The sequence below is a fragment of the Tenrec ecaudatus genome, chromosome X, assembly GCF_050624435.1.
Source record: "Tenrec ecaudatus isolate mTenEca1 chromosome X, mTenEca1.hap1, whole genome shotgun sequence".
NCBI lineage: Eukaryota > Metazoa > Chordata > Mammalia > Afrosoricida > Tenrecidae > Tenrec > Tenrec ecaudatus.
In genome coordinates this window covers 11,723,934-11,743,673 of record NC_134548.1, presented here as the reverse complement: position 1 = coordinate 11,743,673, position 19,740 = coordinate 11,723,934, and the positions used below count along the sequence as shown (strand labels likewise).

Sequence of the window (19,740 nt, the reverse complement as noted above, 5' to 3'; positions counted from 1 at the left end):
TCCTTAGGGTTTGCTTGGCTGTACTCTTTATGGGAGCAGATTGCCATAGGACTTTCTTTCCCGGTATTGCTGGGTGGGTTCGAACTGCCAAACTTTTGATTTGTATAGGAGTACAAGCACAGGGACCAACCAGCACAGAAAGGAAGGGTTATAATAATGATATACTCTTGTAGGATTTTCAACATGCTAAATGAAAGGTCCTCTTCATTGTCGTCGTCATTGGATGCTGTCAATTTAGTTTGTAACTCACAGTACAACTCAGATTAGAATTGCCCCATAGTATTTTCTAGGCTGTCATCTTTGTAGGAGTACATTGCCAAATCTTTTTCCCAGGGAGCCTCAGTGTGAGTTTGAACCACCAACCTCTCAGCCAGTGGCCAAGTATTCAACTGTTATCCCGCCTGGCTCCTTTAACAGTTATTAGCTAGTGTTTTCCTTTACTTGCTTCCCTTTGAGTTGATGTGCAGATGGGCACTAAAAATGTGATAAACCCATAGCTTTGTTTAAGTTCCCACAAAGCTAAATTATGTCTCTTGTGTTTCTCCTCGTTCTCCTCTTCCTCCCCACTCTTTTTCACAGGTTATGAGGACTATGGGGATTACTGGAGAGGAGACTATGAAACAACTGAGTATACCCGCAGCCAACTGATTAAAGATGTGGAACATACCTTTGAACAGGTAACTTAGGCACTTCTTCTTTGACCAGCAGGTAGTCAGAGAAGATGAGCAGAAGTACAATACATATTTGAGAGATTAGATGGAGACTTTTTTGGGTAATGAGTTTGCTAATGAGAGAGGGTGCGAGTGGTTGTACAGCTGGAAGGATGTCATCAGTACATTGTGCATGTAGAAATTATGTCTTATTATGTTTACATAGCCGCTCTTGCCCATAGTAGCTCATGCTCGCAACAAAATCAATTTAGAGACATCTTCCCTTTTCAAAAGGACGATCAGCAGGAATGGTCTTCATGAGCTACTTGGGGTAGGCAACCATCTTTCTTCATTGGCCGAACCATAGGCTTTACTTCCTCTTCAGGACAGCTGGCACCATTATTTCCTTAGCCTTTTACCGAAGGAAGCCTTTGTGGAGAAGGGAATGTCTTATGAGCAGAAGGCTTTCTCCCCACTACCCAGTGCCCGTTCTTTCATTCATTTAGTCCCCGTGTTTCCTTTTGTTTCTGCCCCTTCAAGCTTCTAGTGTGACTCTGGGCTCCACCATCAGCATCACAGTGGGCTCCAAACCCAAGCCCACTGATCCTGATGCAGAAGGACCCGATAGGATAGAGCAGAGCTCCCCCCAGGGCTTCCAGGGCTTCAGGAAGGAGCAAAAGCAAACCCTCCCGAAAGAAACGGGTAAAGGATTTGAATAAGTACTTCATCAAAGAAATGAGAAAAATGGCAAGTAAATAAGAAAAAAAAATGATTGGGGAAATGCACCTTTAAATCATGAGGAGAATCCATTACACGCCCAGCAGAGTGGCTGGAATTCGCAAGGCTGCCAACACCAAGTGTTGGCAGAGATATGGAGAAATCGGAATCCTCATATACTGCTGGTAGACATGTAAAGTCATACAGCCACTTCGGGAAATATTATGACAGTTTCTTTAAACAGCTAAACATATACTTAGCACATGACCCAGCTATTGCTCCTGTAGCAGCTACCCAAATGCATGAAAACATATCGCCACAAGCAGTTTTCAGCATAGATGTTCACGGTGGCATTATTTGTAATAATCCCAAAGAGGAAACAACCCAGCTGTTCTTTAGCTGCTGTGTGTGGATAAACGAAGACATGGCCACACAATGGAATACCAATCACTAATAAAAAAGAATGAACAGCATGATGAACCTCCCAAAACATTCTGCTGAGTGAAAAAGCAAAACACAAAAGGCCACCTATTGCAGTATTCCAATGATACGAAATGTCCAGCAAAACAAGATAGGTGAATCTACAGAGACAATAACTGTATTAAGGGTTCCTGGGGCATATGGCAGTGGAGGTTAGGAGGAAATAGGGAGCTAATAATGATGAATACAAGAATGAGGAAATTGTTCTACACCTGATTGTGGTAACAATATACAACACGTCTTGATGCAACAGAACTATTGAATTATGACATCGGGATTGTCACATACTAAAACAGTTCATACATAAGAAAACTCTACTCAACATGGATGCCTTTTCTGGATGGTAGATTATATTTTAATTTTTAAATTTGCTTTAGGAATGATGAGGGTAATGAATGCACAAATGTACTTTACACAATTGATATATGTATAGATTGTGATAAGAGTTGTATGAACCCCCAATAAAATGATTTTTAAAAATTAAAAAACATTATTCATTAGGTTTAAAAAAATCTATTTCTTTTTTTGGTTGTTGTTGAGAGTGTACACAACAGAACAGATATCAACAGTTTCTTTCTCTGTACAATTCACTGACATTGATTGAGTCATCTTGGAGTTGTACAACCATTTTCAGCCTCCTTTTCCAAGTCGTGCCTCCCCCATGAACAGGGACTCACTGCCCTGCCCCTTATGTTTCTTATCTAGTCTTTCATGCTGTTGTTTGCCCACTTGATCCCATGATACCTCGATTTTTACAAAACAAAGTAGGTGACGCCTTCAAAGGAATTTTTCCTGCTTCCCACAGTGGCACTCCTCCCCATCAATACTTGCCAAGCAGGACTGCCTTTAGAACGCTCCAGCGGATTTGAGAGGGAAAGCAAGCATGTTCTCAATCTGTATTGAGATTCAAAAATTGTTTAAAGGTTGGGGGGTTGGGATCGGAAATTGGAAATATGCACCCTGGGTTCTCAACTTTCTTTCCGGGTTTTTCAGATTAAACCGTTATATGAACATCTGCATGCCTATGTGAGGAGAAAGTTGATGGATGTCTACCCTCAGAAAATCAGTCCAACTGGGTGCCTCCCTGCCCATTTGCTTGGTAAGAAACCCCGGGAATTCTCTGAGTACTTGGCTCTTTGGTATGTGCTTAAGTCAGATTGAGTTTTGGAGTAAGGCTCCAAAATAAAACTTTTTGGAAAAGTCTGTGACTGAAAAGAGAGGAGCACCATGCTAGAAGTCAGGTTTTGAAAGTGCTTCATTCAACAGAAGAATCCCAAAGCAGAACCCAAACTCGCTGCCATCAAGTCAGTACTGACTCATAGCGCCCCAGCTGCTATTGTGAGTTTCTAATACTGTCACGGCATAGGAGAGTAGAAAGCTCCATCTTTCTCCCACGGAGCAGCTGGTGGTTTCAAACTGCCATCTGGTGGAAGCAGCGCAGTGCATAACCACTATGTCCCCAGGGCTCCAAAGGGGATTTTTAAATCATCCTCCGTTGCAGATTGAGCTGACCACAATTTGAAGGACAGATTGTTTCAGATAAGCAAAGACAGATGAAGGCCAAGTTCAAATGAGAACAGAAATGGGGACAGGTAATTTGTACTCCTCACATGGGTTAGCTAAGCTCCCAAGAGGGAATCAGCTAGAACTGAAGGTTTCAGTGCTGTACTGCTAAAGGGAAGAAACCATAGGCCGGAGGTGATCAGGAGCGAGAGGAAGGTTTTCCAGAACTAACTCATAGCCTGACTGAAAGCATGCGAAGTTCACTTGCAACTGCCGTTAGTCCTTGACTTGGAATTATTTGAGGAATGAAATCTTTGTCATCACTAAAGAAGAAGCCTAGTTTAGGAAGCCAATCAGTGTTACAGAACTCTGAAGCCTGCCCCTGACCTTTGTAGACCCTCCAAGGTCTGGAGCTAGCTCTTTGTATGTCCCCATCCAGACAGTGGCCCCAGCAGGTGAGGCCAAATAACATGCATGCCACATCCTCTCCATTGCAGTCAGGCTTGGTTGCTTGTAGCCAGTTCTCTTCTATAGCCCATGTCAGCTCTGTGAGCAGGAGCACATCTCGGCGAAGGGCCCAACGAGTCTTTTTACTCAAAAGTAATTATAAATCCTCTGTACAGGTTATAGGCAGTTGTTTAGTTTCTGCTTAACCATGTCTGATATGATGGACTCTTTCTTCTAAGGCAGACTAATCAATTGGTAGGTGGTACCAATGATAAGATAATTCGACCTTACGTAGAACTGAATTATTCCATGCTTGGAGGCTACCCTGAATGTTTTGATTCTTCTACATCTAAAAGACGGCCTTCCAGGCATAAGCAGTTATGCATTGGACTGCCATCCACAGGGTCTGCAGTTCGAAACCACCAGCCACTCCACAGGAGAAAGATGGGGCTTTCTACTCCCATAAACAGTTAACAGTCTCAGAAACTCACTGGGACTGTTCTCCTTTGCCCTATAGGCTTGCTATGAGTCAACATTGACTCGATGGCAGTGAGTTTGGTTTTTTGTTATATCTCATAAAATCTTGCATGATAGCTGGACCAAGATTACTTACTTGCTCAAATACACATGCTCCATACATTTTCATGACTATGATGATTATCACATGTATATACCCTTTTCATTTTTCAAGTCCGATGTCCTGCGCAAAGTTCCTGTCATTCCCCACAATCCCGTTTCCCCCATTTGTTCTCCGAATGAGTCATACACTGTCAATGGCCATCACCATATGTTCAGATGCCATGCCCAGACTAAGTAGTTACTCTAGATGAGGCCTGACCAATGCACGGGACAATAATACCCTGACTGCTTTGTTCTAGATGATATAAGTCAGCAGCCTAGGGTCATATTTGATTTTTGGAGGTACCCCACACTGTGACTTGGCTCACATTTGGGTCTTTTACATATGGCCTGAGCCAAATGTCACACACCCTCTACTTCTAGGATGGATAGAATTTTTCATTTAAAATGTAAGCATTGAACTTCACATTTGTCTTTATTAGCAGTTTTCTTTTTGAAAACAAATCACCAGTTAAGTAGATCACTATGTTTATTATCGTGGAGTCATTTCTAACCCCCATGTGTGCAGAGTAGGTCAAGGCAGCAGATCACCAGGCCTCTCTTCTGAGGCACATCTGAGTGGGTGGGAACCACGAAACTTGTGGCCAGTGTCAGTGTTTTACCCATTTGTGCCACCCAGGGACACTTGAAGTGCCAAAGGTGAATCTTGGTCACTAGTTAGCTGCCACTCTGGAATGATGAGCCTGTAAAATTTCTTGAATTTAGGTTCATAGTTAATTTGTAATGTTTTGTGGATGGTGCCTTATATACATCCCTTTCTAATCGTCAGTAATTTGATAGCCCATATATTGATTAAATTGGGCTTTCACATGATAAGAGAAGGGAAGATGGGAGAAACTGGAATGGTTTACAAATGAACTTTGCCTAACCCCATCATGTCTTGCTTGCCACTGAAACCTGCTAGAGGAGATGATGGAGGTATAAACAAGTGTAATGTACAATCAGGTCTATATTTCTACTGTCTTTTTTATATGTTAACAGGACTTTTTTTTAATTAGGTGATATGTGGGGTCGATTTTGGACCAATCTGTATCCTTTGACAGTTCCTTTTGGACATAAACCCAACATAGATGTCACAGATGCAATGGTGAAGCAGGTATGAAGAAGAGGTCTTACAAACCCAATCTACATTTTCAACTCTATTTCTTTTTATGACAGTTTCTTGCTCTTATCTTTTGCCTATGAAGTCATCTAAATAAAAACCTTTCAAGCTCATTTAAATTTAATTTCCTCATGTAGCTGGTCTTTTTTTGTATTTTTTTCTCTTTCTTGTGTAGCTGGTCTTTCATGGAAAAGATCAACACTACATATGATGAGTCTTTAAAATAAGTTCTTTCTTTTAAAAAAAAATCTCTCATTTTAGGGTCTGAGTACCTGAGGGGCGGGGAGCAGGACATAATTCTTGCTTCTTCCTTCCCACTTGCCCCCATCACCCCTTTCTTCTCCTGTAAAATAATTTTTACTTCACTTCTATTTTACTGAAAAATCCAAACTCTCTGCCATTGAGTCAATGCCACTCATGGTAACCCTATAGGACAGGGTAGGACTGCCCTTGTGGATTTCCCAGACTGGAACTTTTTACTGAGGATCCTGGATTATGCACTGGGCTTCAATCCACAAGGTCAGCAGCTCAAAACTATCTGCTGCATCCAACTCACGGGGGTAGTTCTATTTTGTTCTCTATAGTCGCTGTGAGTTGGCATCAACTCATTAGCAGTGAGGGGAAAAACAACAACTTTACAGTTGCAGAAACCTTGTCTTTCTCCAGAGGAGCAGCTAGTGGTTTTGAACTATTGGCTTTGTGGTTAGCAGCAGGCCAACCCATAAGCACTAAGCCACCAGGCCTCCTCATTTTACGATGATGGTATTTTACCATCTCAGTATAATTGCTTAACTTCTGTGTCCCCGTTCATAGATTTCGTTTCTTTTCCTTTCTCTCTGCCATGGTGTCAATGCTGACTCACAGTGACCCCTTGTGGATTTCCAAGATTATAACTGTATATGGGAGTAGAAAGTCCAGTCTTTGGTGGTTTATACAATTATAATGATTCTTTTCTTCAACTAAAATTCTACCTTCTGCTAGCTATATAGGAGGGGCCTTCAAAAAGATCATGGGAAACTTCTGTTAACTTTTAAGTCCATTTTTCCATGAGTAAGTTGAAGTGACATTGCAATGAACAATGCCCGTCCTATGAATGGTTGGTTGTAAGTCACGTTGCAATGAGCATCTTTGAATGCATACTTTCCCTCGGGAAATGTCCACTGTAGAAAAAACGCATGAAGCCGCAAGGCCTTCCAAACTCGTCTTCTGCAGATTGAGGCCCATTTTCTCCAATGAGGGCGGGAGGCAGGCATGTAGCTTCTCTGGGCCCACCTCACAGTTGAGCAGCAGTGGATGTCTACCTGCCTGTAGCTCCTCAGTTTTTCCTACAGGGTGTTCACACCCACCATCTTTCCAGATGCTACCCTTACCCAGGACCAGCATTGTGATAGCTCCGCTCCGTGTTGTAGATGCAGAAACGAGCTTTTTTCTTTTAACTTTTTATTGTGTACTGAATGCCTCCATTCCAATTTCCACAATGTATCATTACTTACCCCACTTCCTCCCGGTCTCCTGTTTCCATTCCTGATTCTTTCCTAACACTGGGAACTTTGTTCTTGGCTAAACGCTGCCCTTCACTAGTTTATTGTTCTCCCCTAGCTCCAGACTTGAAGGGTGACTACAGGGCCATAGTTTTGAGGTTCCACCTATCCCATCCATCTAGTAAGTCTGGGGTCCTTTTATGATTTGGGGCTTGTCCTACATTTCTCCCACTGCAGTCAGAATCCTCAAATGGGACCCTTTTCAGTAATAGGTAGTGGTAGCTAGGAATCCAGTTCTGATCTCAGGGTCTTGGAGGCCGATGTTTACAAGGTCCATTTGTCCATTGGCCTAAATGTTTCCATACGTCTTTGACTTTCATCATTCTTCCCCCTTGAGGGAGACTCAGAGGACCCAAGACTCCAGTTGCTGCTCACTACAGAAGGATGAACTACATTCTGCAAAAGGACCTTGATGCCTTCGCGAGTCTATACTCCTGATACCCAGGAGAGATTATAACTCTTTATAGGAGGAGAGAGCCTCAGCTTCCTCGCATGGATCAGCTGGTCGGTTTGCACTACTGACCTTGAGGCTGCAGCCTAAACTCCACCCGTGCCCCATCTTCCCATGCTCCTGATGCCTGTGCCCAAACCAGTTCCTACAAAGTCAGTCCAACGTCTATGACCCGATGCTATGTCAGAATGTCGCTTTTTTTAAAAAACATTTTTATAGCAATTTGCTTTGGATATTCATAGTTTATTATTAGCATGTTTTTTCAGCTTCACAACTCATTGGTATTTTCATGGAAAGGTTTGGAATTAAAAACTAACAATTTCTTGGATTTGGGGTTGTTGTGAAAATATACACAGGAAAAACATACACCAAGTCAACAATCCCTACAATTCGGTGATGCTGATTCTACTCTTTTTTTTTTTATTCTACTCTTTAAGTGGTGCAAGCATCACAGCCTCCTTTTCCACACTAGTATTCCACCGTTAATATAAACTCACAGTCCCTACGTTTCCTAGGGAGACTTCTGAGTTGCTTTGTCAATTTGATCCCATATGTAGCTAGTTCTCTGAAAGAGCACAAGGCTCAATGCAAACTTCTTTGTGGTTTAAAACTTTTCGTTGATCTCAGGTCAATAGTGTTAGGGGTCCATCTGGCCTCAAGCACTCCAGCATTCCATGAACATGCATAATTCTCTTCTGTCTTTCCTCTATGTGGTAAAATATTCTTCTATAGAACTTTGATCAAAACATCTCACCAGACATTAACTGTGCTTACGAGTCTGCGCTGTTTTGTCCTACCTTTGTTCTACTTAAGAATGCCATACTCATCTGTATCAAAATTGCCTGATACTAAGCTCTTAAAGGCCAGTAGTAGACAGTAACATCAAAGAAAGCCCTACAGTTGCATGCCCTGTTTGCTCTGCTCAGGGCTGTCATAGAAGGAAAACAAGATTTGACTTGTCTTTCAGATCAGAGGAAGCTTTCTGTGTCCATCAATGTGATTCATCAGGTGTCTGCCAATGACACAAACTCCCTTTGCCCAATTTCGGTCTTATCTCCTAAGCAGGGTTAGTCAGTTCCTGGGACATTAACGCCCAGCAGAGTTTATTGGGTGGCAGATGTCTACTGTTGCCTCTCCCTAACTTGGGGACATTCTAGAAGTTTGGACTCCTATGCATACTGCGAAACAGCCCACCAACTACTGGGCTACCTCTGGAGCCAGGACATCTATTTCTGCATGCCGCCAAATTGCCTTCCAGGAAGTTGAGAGCAATGTACACATTCGCACGCATGCCACTGTTTTCATGCTGAAATGAAAGACTGTCCTTCTCCCCCCTCCCCCCACAGGGCTGGAATGCAACCAGGATATTCAAGGAGGCTGAAAAATTCTTTATGTCGGTGGACCTTTCTCCTATGACTCAAGGATTCTGGGACAAATCGATGCTCACTGAGCCAACCAACGGCCAGAAAGTGGTCTGCCACCCCACCGCCTGGGACCTGGGGTTGAATGACTTCAGGTAGCACTGCCCTTACTTACCAGCGGGAGGGCGAGGGTGAGGTGGAGGTTGAGCTTGGATTCCTGCTCTGCTTCTCTTAGCACAGGAGCTGGACGGCGTCGTCATGGTTAGGTGCTGGGCTGCTGATGGCCAGGTCAGCAGTTCCAAACCACCCGCTGCTGGGTGGGAGCAAGAAGAGACTTTCTATTCCTATTAAGAGTTATAGTCTTGGGAAAGCCACAGGGCCTGTCAAAACCGCCTTGATGGCAGTGAGTTTTTGGTTTTCTCTTAGCACAGAGAAGCTCAAGGAAGAGGAGCGCTAACACTCTCCAAGGGAAGGCTGGGAATCTGGGATGGCACATCACGGCTTTCCCAGTAATGGGAGATTATTCACTGGCCCTACCACAAACCTTTAGACAATCCTTTGGAAGCAACAGTCAACTCTTAGAAAGGCATGGTCAGGGGGATGTTGTCCCCATTTGAAAGAGTTGGTGTTGAGGTTTATGGAGGATCAGTGCATGAATCAGGCACTGACGCAGGACAGGCGAACAAAGAAGCTGGGGCATGTCAAAAGAGCTACGGCATAGTGGGGGATTAGAAGAGCAAAACTGAGTACACCTGGAACAGGGGGTAGGAGCAGACAGGACTCTGTGGGTGACATTCAAAGTGAATGTGAGAGGCAAGAAGGGTTGGCTCAGGTGGAGAGGGAAGGAGGACAGGGGGGGCGGGGGGAGAGGATCAGGATCCAAAACAGAGAGGTCAGCCCTGCAGGGGGTCTGGGAATCAGCTAGCTTGCAGACCCTGGGAGGAGGGCCTGCATGAGCACAGGTTTCATTTCTAATCTAGAAAGAGGAGTCATTCTCAGGTTGCAAATCTGTGAGTCTTGGGTTGGGTTTCCTAGTCCGAGAAGGAGATTCTTGTACAAATGCTTTCTTGAGGAGTAAAGAGAAGGGGACCGAAGCTCTGGAGCAAAGGGGAGTGAAGGCAGTCGTGGGGAGCAGGGGATGGAGGGAGCTGAGCAAGACTGTGGTCTCAGCGGGAGGTTTGCCACTGTGAGATCCCATGAGACGTGATTCATCCCACAGATTCGTCCCATTGTGTTGCAAGAGGACTAATCTTTGGGCAACCATGCTCATCACTGGCTCTGACAGCCCCAGAATATAACCTCCTGGTGGTGATCAAGCCTTCCACCTGCCAAGGGCAGTGAAGGAGGGGTTAGCTGCTGCCTTTTGGCACTCATGACTCAGGCTGCTAAGTGATGGGTGCATCTGCCTGATAATTGGGACCTGGTGGGGCCTCCACAGCATCAGCTAGAGTAAGGGTTTGGCAATGCCTTTCGGTGTACGGATGGATTAGGCTTTGTGAATCTCTTTTGCAACTGCTCACCTCGGTCCTTGTAGCATGCCAATAGCCATGTTGTTATTGTTAGCGCTCATTGAGTTGTCCCTCCGTAGATGACACAGAAACTTATGCACTTGACTGGGTTCTAATAAAACTTTATGCATAAAACCAGGCAGCCTGCTCATTAGCTAACACATGAGTTGATTCTGTTGCCAGGTAGTACCAATTACTTCAGAACAGAACTGCACTCCGTAGGGGTTTCAGTAGCTGATTTTTCTGAAGTGGGTTCATCAGACCTTCTGAGGTGCCTCTGGACATGCTTACCCATGGTTACCATTTGCATAACCTAGGGACTCTATTCTGTGCGCAGGAGGACAGGATTCGGCCTACCCATCACTTTTTGTTGAGCATGAGTACAGTTTCCGGTGGCAGAGTGGTTACGCTTTGGGTTGCTAACTGCGAAGTCAGGAGTTCAAAACTACCAGCCACTCCTCAGGGGAAAGACAAGACTTTCTATTCTCAATTCCTGTAAAGAGTCACAGTCTTGGAAACCCACAGGGACAGTTCTACCCTGTCCTATAGGGTCACTATGAGTTGGCACCGACTCTATGGCAGTGAGGGACTCCAGTTTCTAGGACATGATAGGTAGGAACACATGGTTCACTGGTGAATACATCTGGGAAAGAAGATCCCTGCCCCCCCAAGCCCCATAAAACTACTGTGATGAGGGCATACAATTCTATGAGGCCGACTTTGAACTTGTCCATTTCTGTGCAGGATCAAGATGTGCACAAAGGTGACTATGGATGATTTCCTGACAGCCCATCACGAGATGGGACACATCCAGTATGACATGGCATATGCCAGCCAACCCTTCCTGCTAAGAAATGGAGCTAATGAGGGGTTCCATGAAGCTGTTGGGGAAATCATGTCACTGTCTGCTGCTACGCCTGAGCATTTGAAAGCCCTTGGCCTCCTGCCATCTGATTTCCAGGAAGATAATGGTATGAATATTCTCTCATGGCTTGTGCATGAGATTCTTTGGTTTGATATGGGCAAGGGTTATTGTTTTTGTTTTTATAATCAAGCAAAGGAAATCTTTACTTTTTGTCACATATGCTAGAAAGTAGTTATGGGTATCTGGGAATTACTAAGGAGTGCTGGTGGCTGGCGATGCGTGTTGGGCTGCCAGTCGCAAGCTCAGTGGTTCAAATCGGCCAGCTCTTCCGCCAGGGAACGATAAGGCTGCTCCTGTAAGGACGACAGCCATTACAATTTGTGGGGCCCTTCTACTCTGTCCTACAGGGTCTCTCTGGGTTAGAATAGACTTGACAATAAGGGGTGGGGGGTTTCCACTAGTAAAACAATGAAACTTCATTACAATACATCAAAATGTAGCTTCGTGGCCTTTGAAAAGGGAATGAGGGTGGTCGTTGAATACACAGGCTGGGGACCCTAAGAAACATTTAACACACTGAAACCCAAACCCACTGCCATTCAATCCATTCTGATTCATAGCCTTTATTTTCAAGACTGCCAATCTCTACAGAAGCAAGTCATCTCATCTTTACCCCACAGAGCAGCCAAGTTGGTTTGAACCACCAACCTTGCAGTTAACAGCACCACCAGGGCTTTTTCACATATACCACATGTTTTCTTCCTTAATGGAAAATGCTCTAAGTTTTCTCTTTATAAATGATGCTAAAACAGGCCCACAGAACGGAAGTGGCTTGTCCAAAGTCACCCAGCAGATTAGAGACAGGGTTCTGGACAAATCCCTCTGGTTTTAAGTTAAAAAGTTCCCCCAAATGCTGGACTTGGGCCAGATTCCATAAACCATTGTGCAGAGTTGTAAACTGAAGCCAACAAGAGAAAGTAACTGGACCGAAATCATAGTGCGATCTAGTGGCAGTATCAGAACCAGAGCCCAAGTCAAACTAATACTTTTCTTGTAATGTTGTACACAGCACAGTATGACTTGACCTGTGGGCGTTCTTACAAAATAGGTGGCAGACTAGCAAGACTGGAAGGGACATAATTGCACATCTAAAAGCATGGGTCTCATGCTGTAACATTCCCTCTGATCCAGGCTGTTCTTTGGGATCCCCTGACAAACAGCCCATCATGCCTGAGGCAGCCCATTTCTCTTTGGGCAACTTGGATTTGATAGAACATGATAAATGCTCACGAGATCCAGATTCTTCCATGAGGATGCCATGGCTTTGATTTCCTCTGTGTCAGCAGGATAATTAGAGGCAAAAGCCTTCATTCCTTCGATACATTTCTCTCTCCACATGATAGCTATCTGGGATGTAAACATCGAGTCCTCTGGCTGGAGCTTTTGGCCAATGAGGTCAAGATCATGAGCTCTATTTTTAAGTGAGCTGTTCACTGTGCTTTGATCATTGACTCCAGACACTCTGTGAACTCAAAAGAGCCTGAGAATAGGTCAATGTAAAGCCCCCATCATATTTGAAGAGTTGCTGTAAGCACAAACCCAGGACATTATAGATCAAAGGTGGTATCTTCCATGAAGGAAGAAGAATGGGGGAAAAACAGTTATCAGTAATAATACCTACCAGTAATACATAATTTTAATATTTCATTCATTCAAAATAAATGCCAGATAATTATTTTATCATTTTTAATATTCCCTGCAAGCAGGCAAAGATGGCTGAATCACTATAGTTCTTAAGATGGTACTAACCCAAACCTATTGGGTGGATTAAAACTCATAGCCACCGTAGATAGGTCAGAGCAGAAATGGTCCTTAGGGTTTCTGAGGCTGTAAACCTTAATAAACTGCCTCATATTTCTCCTGCTGGGAGGCGAGTGGGTTTGTACCAACCACCTTTTGTTTAGCAGCTCATCGCTTAACCTTCAGCGCCAGCAGGCTCCTTAAGATGGTACTAGACATAGTTGAACTTCTGGTTTGGAAAAAAATCTGTTTCTTCTTTGGCTTTGCCTTTGATCTGTGAATGATGCTTTAGGAGGAAAAAAACACAACCCTTTCTTCCTCCCACCCCACCTTCTCTGCCTTCCTTTCTTCTTTCAAATAGTTAATGAGCACATACCATGTGTGTTCAAGGCATTTTGTTTCCTACCCCCCACGGCATTTTAACAGACCCTGCATATACAGTGTTATGCCAAGTCGATAAGGTGTAACAGAGCTTGCATTCCCGTGAGCTTCATTTATATGCTAGGGAGGATCTCGGTTGCCTAGTTTCTTCACAACTAAAGGATAAACGGAATAGCATGATGTGTTTTTATGGTGAGAAAAATGTCAGTGCATTTAAATGACATTCAAGTTTTTACTATCCAGTGGGTGGTGTTTTCCAGGGACCCTCTTCTTCTTTCACTGGCTTTTGACCGCATCTCTCTGACGTTTATTTAAGAAAAATCCACAGAGAGCATCGAGTAGACCTTGGGCTATGTATACAGTCTTGAATGGAAACGTAACAGTCGTTGCCACCACAGGCTTACAGTAATAAGTAGTATGGTTGGGAAAGTTGATGAACTAGCCCTAGGTAGCTCTGAGACATGGTGTTTAAGGTAGGCGATACCAGGAGCCCTGGTGGCCGAGTGGTTCTGTGTTGGGTTGCTAACTGCATGGTCAGTTCAAACTTCATCTGTTCTTTCATAGAATGATGAGGCTTTCTACTCCTGTAAAGAGTGACAGTCTCATAAACCCAAGGGGGCATGTCCATCCAGTCCAGGAGGATTAGGGGATACCTGGGGATTTTATTTAGCCATTCTATTACAATGCTTTATCCTATTTTAAATTCTTTAGTTGGAAATATATATATATATATATACACATCTATATATCTATATAGAGAGAAGCCACTTCAATATTTCTCTGGTTTTAATCCCTAGAGTGAACGTAATACCTTGAGATGAGGAAAATTCTCTTTGGCAGAAAATATATGCTGTCATCCTCACCTTAATTTTTCTCCTTTGCCATTTTGTTTCCAGAAACAGACCTGAACTTCCTGCTCAAACAAGCGCTCACAATTGTTGGAACTCTCCCCTTTACTTACATGCTGGAGAAGTGGAGGTGGATGGCCTTTAAGGGTGAAATTCCCAAAGATCAGTGGATGAAAAAGTGGTGGGAGATGAAGTAAGTAAATGGTTATGGAATCGGAAAATGTTTTCTCATGTGTCTACCATTTCCATTTTTTAAAACATTTTATTTGGGGCTCATGCAATTCTTATCACAATCCATACATGCATCCATTGTGTCATGCACATTTGTACATTCGTTGCCCTCATCATTCTCAAAATATGTTCACTCCACTTAAGCCCTTGGTATCAGCTCCTCATTTCCCCCTCCCTCCCCATTCCCTCTTCCTCATGAACCCTTGATAATTTATAAATTATTATTATTTTTTCATATCTTACACTGTCCAGCGTCTCCATTCACCCACTTTTCTGTTGTCCATCCTCTAGGGAGGAGGTTATATGTAGATCCTTATAATCGGTTCCCCCTTTCTACCCCACTTTCCCTCCACCCTCCGGTATCACCATTCTCACCACTGGTCCTTAAGGAATCATCCATCCTGGATTCCCTGTGTTTCCGGTTCCTGTCTGTCCCAGTCAGTGTGCATCCTCTGTTCTAGCCGGATTTGTAAGGTATAACTGGGATCATGATAGTAGGGGACCGGGGGCGAGCAGGAAGCATTTAAGAATTAGAGGAAAGGTGTATGTTTCATCGTTGCTACACTGCACGATGACTTGCTCATCTCCTCCCAGAGACCCTTCTGTAAGGGGGTGTCCCGTTACCTGCAGATGGACTTTGGGTCTCCACTCCGCACGTCCTTTCATTTACAATGATGTGATTTGTTGTTCTTTGAGTCTTGATGCCTGATCCCTTCGACACCTCATGCTCACACAGGCCGGTGTGCTTCTTCCTTGTGGGCTTTGTTGCTTCTGAGCGAGATGGCCGCTTGTTTATCCTCAAGCCTTTAAGACCCCAGATGCTATATATATCTTTTGATAGCCGGGCAGCATCAGCGTTCTTCACCACATTTGATTATTCACCTGCTTTGTCTTCAGCGATGGCGTCGGGAAGGTGTGCATTATGGAATGTCAATTTAATAGAACAAAGCATTCTTGCATTGAGGAAGTACTTGAGTGGAGGTCCAATGTCCATCTGCTTCCTTAATACTAATCTATAAATATATGCACATAGATCTATTTCCCCATCATCCTATATAAATATATTTACATATGTACATGCCTGTATTTAGGCCTCTATAATGCCCATTGCCTCCTAGTCCTTTCCTCTATTTCCTTTTACTTTCCTCTTGTCCCACTATCATGCTCAGCCTTCATTTGGGTTTCAATAATTGCTCTCAGTTACATTGCCCTACCAGACCTCTCAAACCTTCCTTGTCACTAGTTTTGGATTATTTGTTGTTCCCTTGTCCCAGGGTTGGCCAACACCACTTCCTTTCCCCCACTTCCCCCTCTCCCATGCCTTACCCCCCCCCCCCCCCAGGAACCATCAGTCCAGTTGTTTTCTCCTCCAGGCTGTTCATCCAACCTATCTTATCTAGATAGACCTTCAGAGATAATAATATGGACATTTCTTTTAGAAAAGTTTAGATACATCCGACTGTCCTGAGGGGATACACACACCTACAAAGGGAGTCTTTTGTTATCTGTATTCTGCTGCTTGAGGGCTTCCTCTGGCCACTTGGCTCAGTAAGCCACAGGAAGGCCTGAGAAACTAACACTGCTGCCCTGTCAGCCCTCAGCCAGTGATGCATGGAGGGAAATTGGTGGATACATATCTCAGCCAAGGTGTCCTTGATAGGACCATTCTGAGGTGAACACTCGACACTGCCCCCTTGAGTTACTCAGAGGGATTAAGCTCCTATTAGCCTCAGTGGACTTTCTTGGTAATTCCCCCTTTCAGGGTGCAGTTCTGCTTTGTCTCTGCCCCCTTTCCTCACTTCTTTGCCAGTGTTTCCTAGGTTCATCTCTCTGTGTGTGCTTCGGAGAGAACCCCATCGCAGACTGCATGAACCAATGGGTTCAAAGACTGTTTCATAGTCAGAGTACCTGGGATTTCACCGGCTAAATACTAAAGACTGGTGACGTGGGGTCAAGTATGTGGAAAATCTAATGACATGAAGACAACGGCAATGTCATCCAACCACACCACCGTGCGCCCGTGCGCACGCATGCACACACAAACCGCTTTCTTTTGATTTGGGAAGTGTTCAGTGGGATGTCGCCAGCTCCTCAGAGGAAAATTCCTGGGCTCTGTCCCCCTCCTCCCCCCGCCCCCAAGCAGGGTCAGGTGACCCTAATGAATGTTTATCTTCTTATGTGTGAGGCCCCCCATTAAATGGGGATATTTTTTAGTAAGTGATCTACTTAATTCCTTTGTAAGAGTTCTTCTTTTGTCCAATCTGTAAAACAAAAACAATCTGTCCAATCACGAGCAAGTGGAACGTGGTGTCCCAACATGGCGAACTAGAGCGACGTCACTGAATTATACTTATGCCAAACCCTGGGGGAGGGGCAAAGGTTTTCTCATATGTGCGGAGTCTCACCACAATTTTTTCAAGTGCCAGAGAGTAACGGTGGAGGCCTTTTCAATATGTGTTTGGCCACGCAAGAGCATTTGACAATTTTAATTTTATTTAGAGGCCTTACTCTTTGTTTCAAAGGTATAGCTATTTTCCCATGGGATCTTCTGGATGAATTGAATAAATGAGAGCTACCCACCTACTAGGCTTTGGTGGTGGTGGTGATGTGAGGTGCTGTCATGTCGGTTTCAGTTCATAACCCTGCCCGGCCCCTTGCTTGATAACACACTGCCATCCTCGTAATCACTGCGATGTTAGGAGTCCATGTTGCAGCTACTCTGTCAGGCCCCCTTATAGGGTTTCTGTTTCACCTAACAACCAGTTACAACATAAATACCACTGACTGATGAAACCACAGGGATTGTGCCCAAGTCTCCTTCCTCCTGATGGCTAACGTACATTCTTCTTTTCTCTTTAAAGGAGAGAGATTGTAGGGGTGATGGAACCTGTGCCTCATAATGAATCATACTGTGACCCTGCAGCTCTGTTCCACGTTGCTAATGACTACTCATTCATCCGGTAAATGACAGTATTCATTGCACTGTTTTACTCCTCAGGTGTGCGGACTCCTACACTAAACCACCAGACCTCTGCTATTGAGTTAACGCCGACTCAAAACAACCGTAACAGGACAGAGTAGAACTGACCCTTTGGGTTTCGGAGACTTTAACTCTTGATGGAATCAGGCAGGCTGGTCTTTCTCCCTTGGGGCGACTGGTGGTTAATAGCTCAATATGTCACCTACCATACCACCGGGGCTCCTGGGTGTGCTAGTGACTAAGACATAGGGATGATTGAGTAAGGGTGATCGTTTCTCTTTCTAAGTTCATGCCCCACTCCCAGAAGCTCAAAAGCAGATGATTCCTTTGAATTCAACTGAACTCAACACAATTTATTGGATTAAATACAACTTGGCTAAGATTTTTGCACCCCCATCAAGGAATTCGTAGTATCATTTGGAGAAAAAAAATTTGTTTGCCTTCATTACTGTCAGTGTTCAGAGTCTAAGGAGGAAAAAACCACTTTTTTTTACTTAGAGTTCAAACACCTATGTTTCTCATCTTGTGGTGCCCTGACCCTAAGATTCCTGAGTCCTAGTTTCCGTATTTGCAAAATAGAAATAATATAGTTGCCCTAGCTAAAAGGATCAATTGATAATATTCATATGTTGTTGCTACTAGGTGCTGTAGAGTTGGTTCTCGTGATCTATGACCCTATGTATACATATACATATAACATATACATATAACAGAACATGACTCTGCCGAGTCCTGTGGTTCTTATGTTGGAGCCCCTTGTTGGAGCCTCTGTGTCCATCCATCCCATGGAGGACCTTCGTCTTTTTCACTGTCCCTCTAGTTTACCAAGCATGACGTCCTTCTCTGGGGACTCGTCTATCCGGAAAACATGTCCAAAATACATGAGACCTAGTCTCATCTTCATATTAGAGGGCTATAAATCTACATATCACAAATACAAGACAACACTGAAGAACGTAATATTGAATTGCTGATTTATAAACTAATGAGCTTGTAAGGTTTATAAGTGGGTCTTTCTAGAGACAGATTTGACTAGTAGCTCTTTGGTCCATTGGGCTACAGAATTGAATTGTTTGCCCCAATCAATGACGCTACCATGGTAACTAAAGGTGGGACTGCTTTTCTGTTTGTCTCTCCTACAGCTATTACACGAGGACTATTTATCAGTTCCAGTTCCAGGAAGCCCTTTGTAAAGTGGCTAACCATCAGGGTCCTCTGTACAAATGTGACATCTCCAATTCCACTGAGGCCGGGAGGAAACTGCTGTAAGTGAAGAAATGCCTCAGAACCTTGGCTATCTCCCAGTATCCATTGTGACCCATCCCCACGTCTTGTGGCCTTGGGTTTAATTCTATATTTTCTGAAAAGAAAATGTTTGGCTTCACCATGTCCTCTTTGTCCCCATCGTCAATGCTTGTGGTCAGGTAGAAACCAAGGCCATGTGGATGCAGGTTGAGGCAGCCTCGTCTTTCCATACCTGAACGAAAGCGTTCCCTTTGTGGTCGTTGCTTGCAAAGGTCCAGAGGGTGGTAATGAATGCATCTGCTAACAAGCGACTTTTCTTTCTTTCTTTTTTTTTTAACATTTTATTAGGGGCTCATACAACTCTTATCACAATCCATACATATACATACATCAATTGTATAAAGCACATCTGTACATTCTTTGCCCTAATCACTCTCAAAGCATTTGCTCTCCACTTAAGCCCTCCGCATCAGGTCCTCTTTTTTTCCCCTCCCTCCCCGCTCCCCCCTCCCTCACGAGCCCTTGATAATCCACAGATTGTTATTTTGTCATATCTTGCCCTATCCGGAGTCTCCCTTCCCCCTCTTCTCTGCCATCCATCTCCCAGGGAGGAGGGCACATGTGGATCCTTGTAATCAGTTCCCCCTTTCCAGCCCACTCACCCTCCACTCTACCAACATCGCCCCTCACACCCCTGGTCCTGAAGGTACCGTTCACCCTGGATTCCCTGTGCCTCCAGCTCCCATATGCACCAGTGTACAACCTCTGCCCTATCCAGTCCTGCTAGTTAGAATTCGGATCATGGTAGTTGGGGGGAGGAAGCATCCAGGATCTGGGGGAAAGCTGTGTTCTTCATCGGTACTACATCGCACCCTGACTGACCCATCTCCTCTCCTAAACCCCTCTATGAGGGGATCTACAGTGGCTGACAAATGGGCCTTGGGTCTCCACTTTGCACTTCCCCCTTCATTCACTATGGTATATATATATA

General features: G+C 44.2%; 1 protein-coding gene across 1 annotated transcript in view; it reads left to right on the top strand.

Annotated features, from left to right (window-relative positions):
• The window catches only part of ACE2 (angiotensin converting enzyme 2), a 42,081-nt gene that overhangs the window by 10,876 nt on the left and 11,465 nt on the right, over positions 1–19,740 (top strand). Inside the window, exons 5-12 of the mRNA XM_075538567.1 lie at positions 580–677; positions 2,841–2,946; positions 5,435–5,532; positions 8,877–9,046; positions 11,144–11,370; positions 14,342–14,486; positions 17,386–17,484; positions 18,647–18,769. Coding sequence (XP_075394682.1) covers positions 580–677; positions 2,841–2,946; positions 5,435–5,532; positions 8,877–9,046; positions 11,144–11,370; positions 14,342–14,486; positions 17,386–17,484; positions 18,647–18,769 — 1,066 coding nt within the window. The remainder of the gene's footprint in view (positions 1–579; positions 678–2,840; positions 2,947–5,434; positions 5,533–8,876; positions 9,047–11,143; positions 11,371–14,341; positions 14,487–17,385; positions 17,485–18,646; positions 18,770–19,740) is intronic.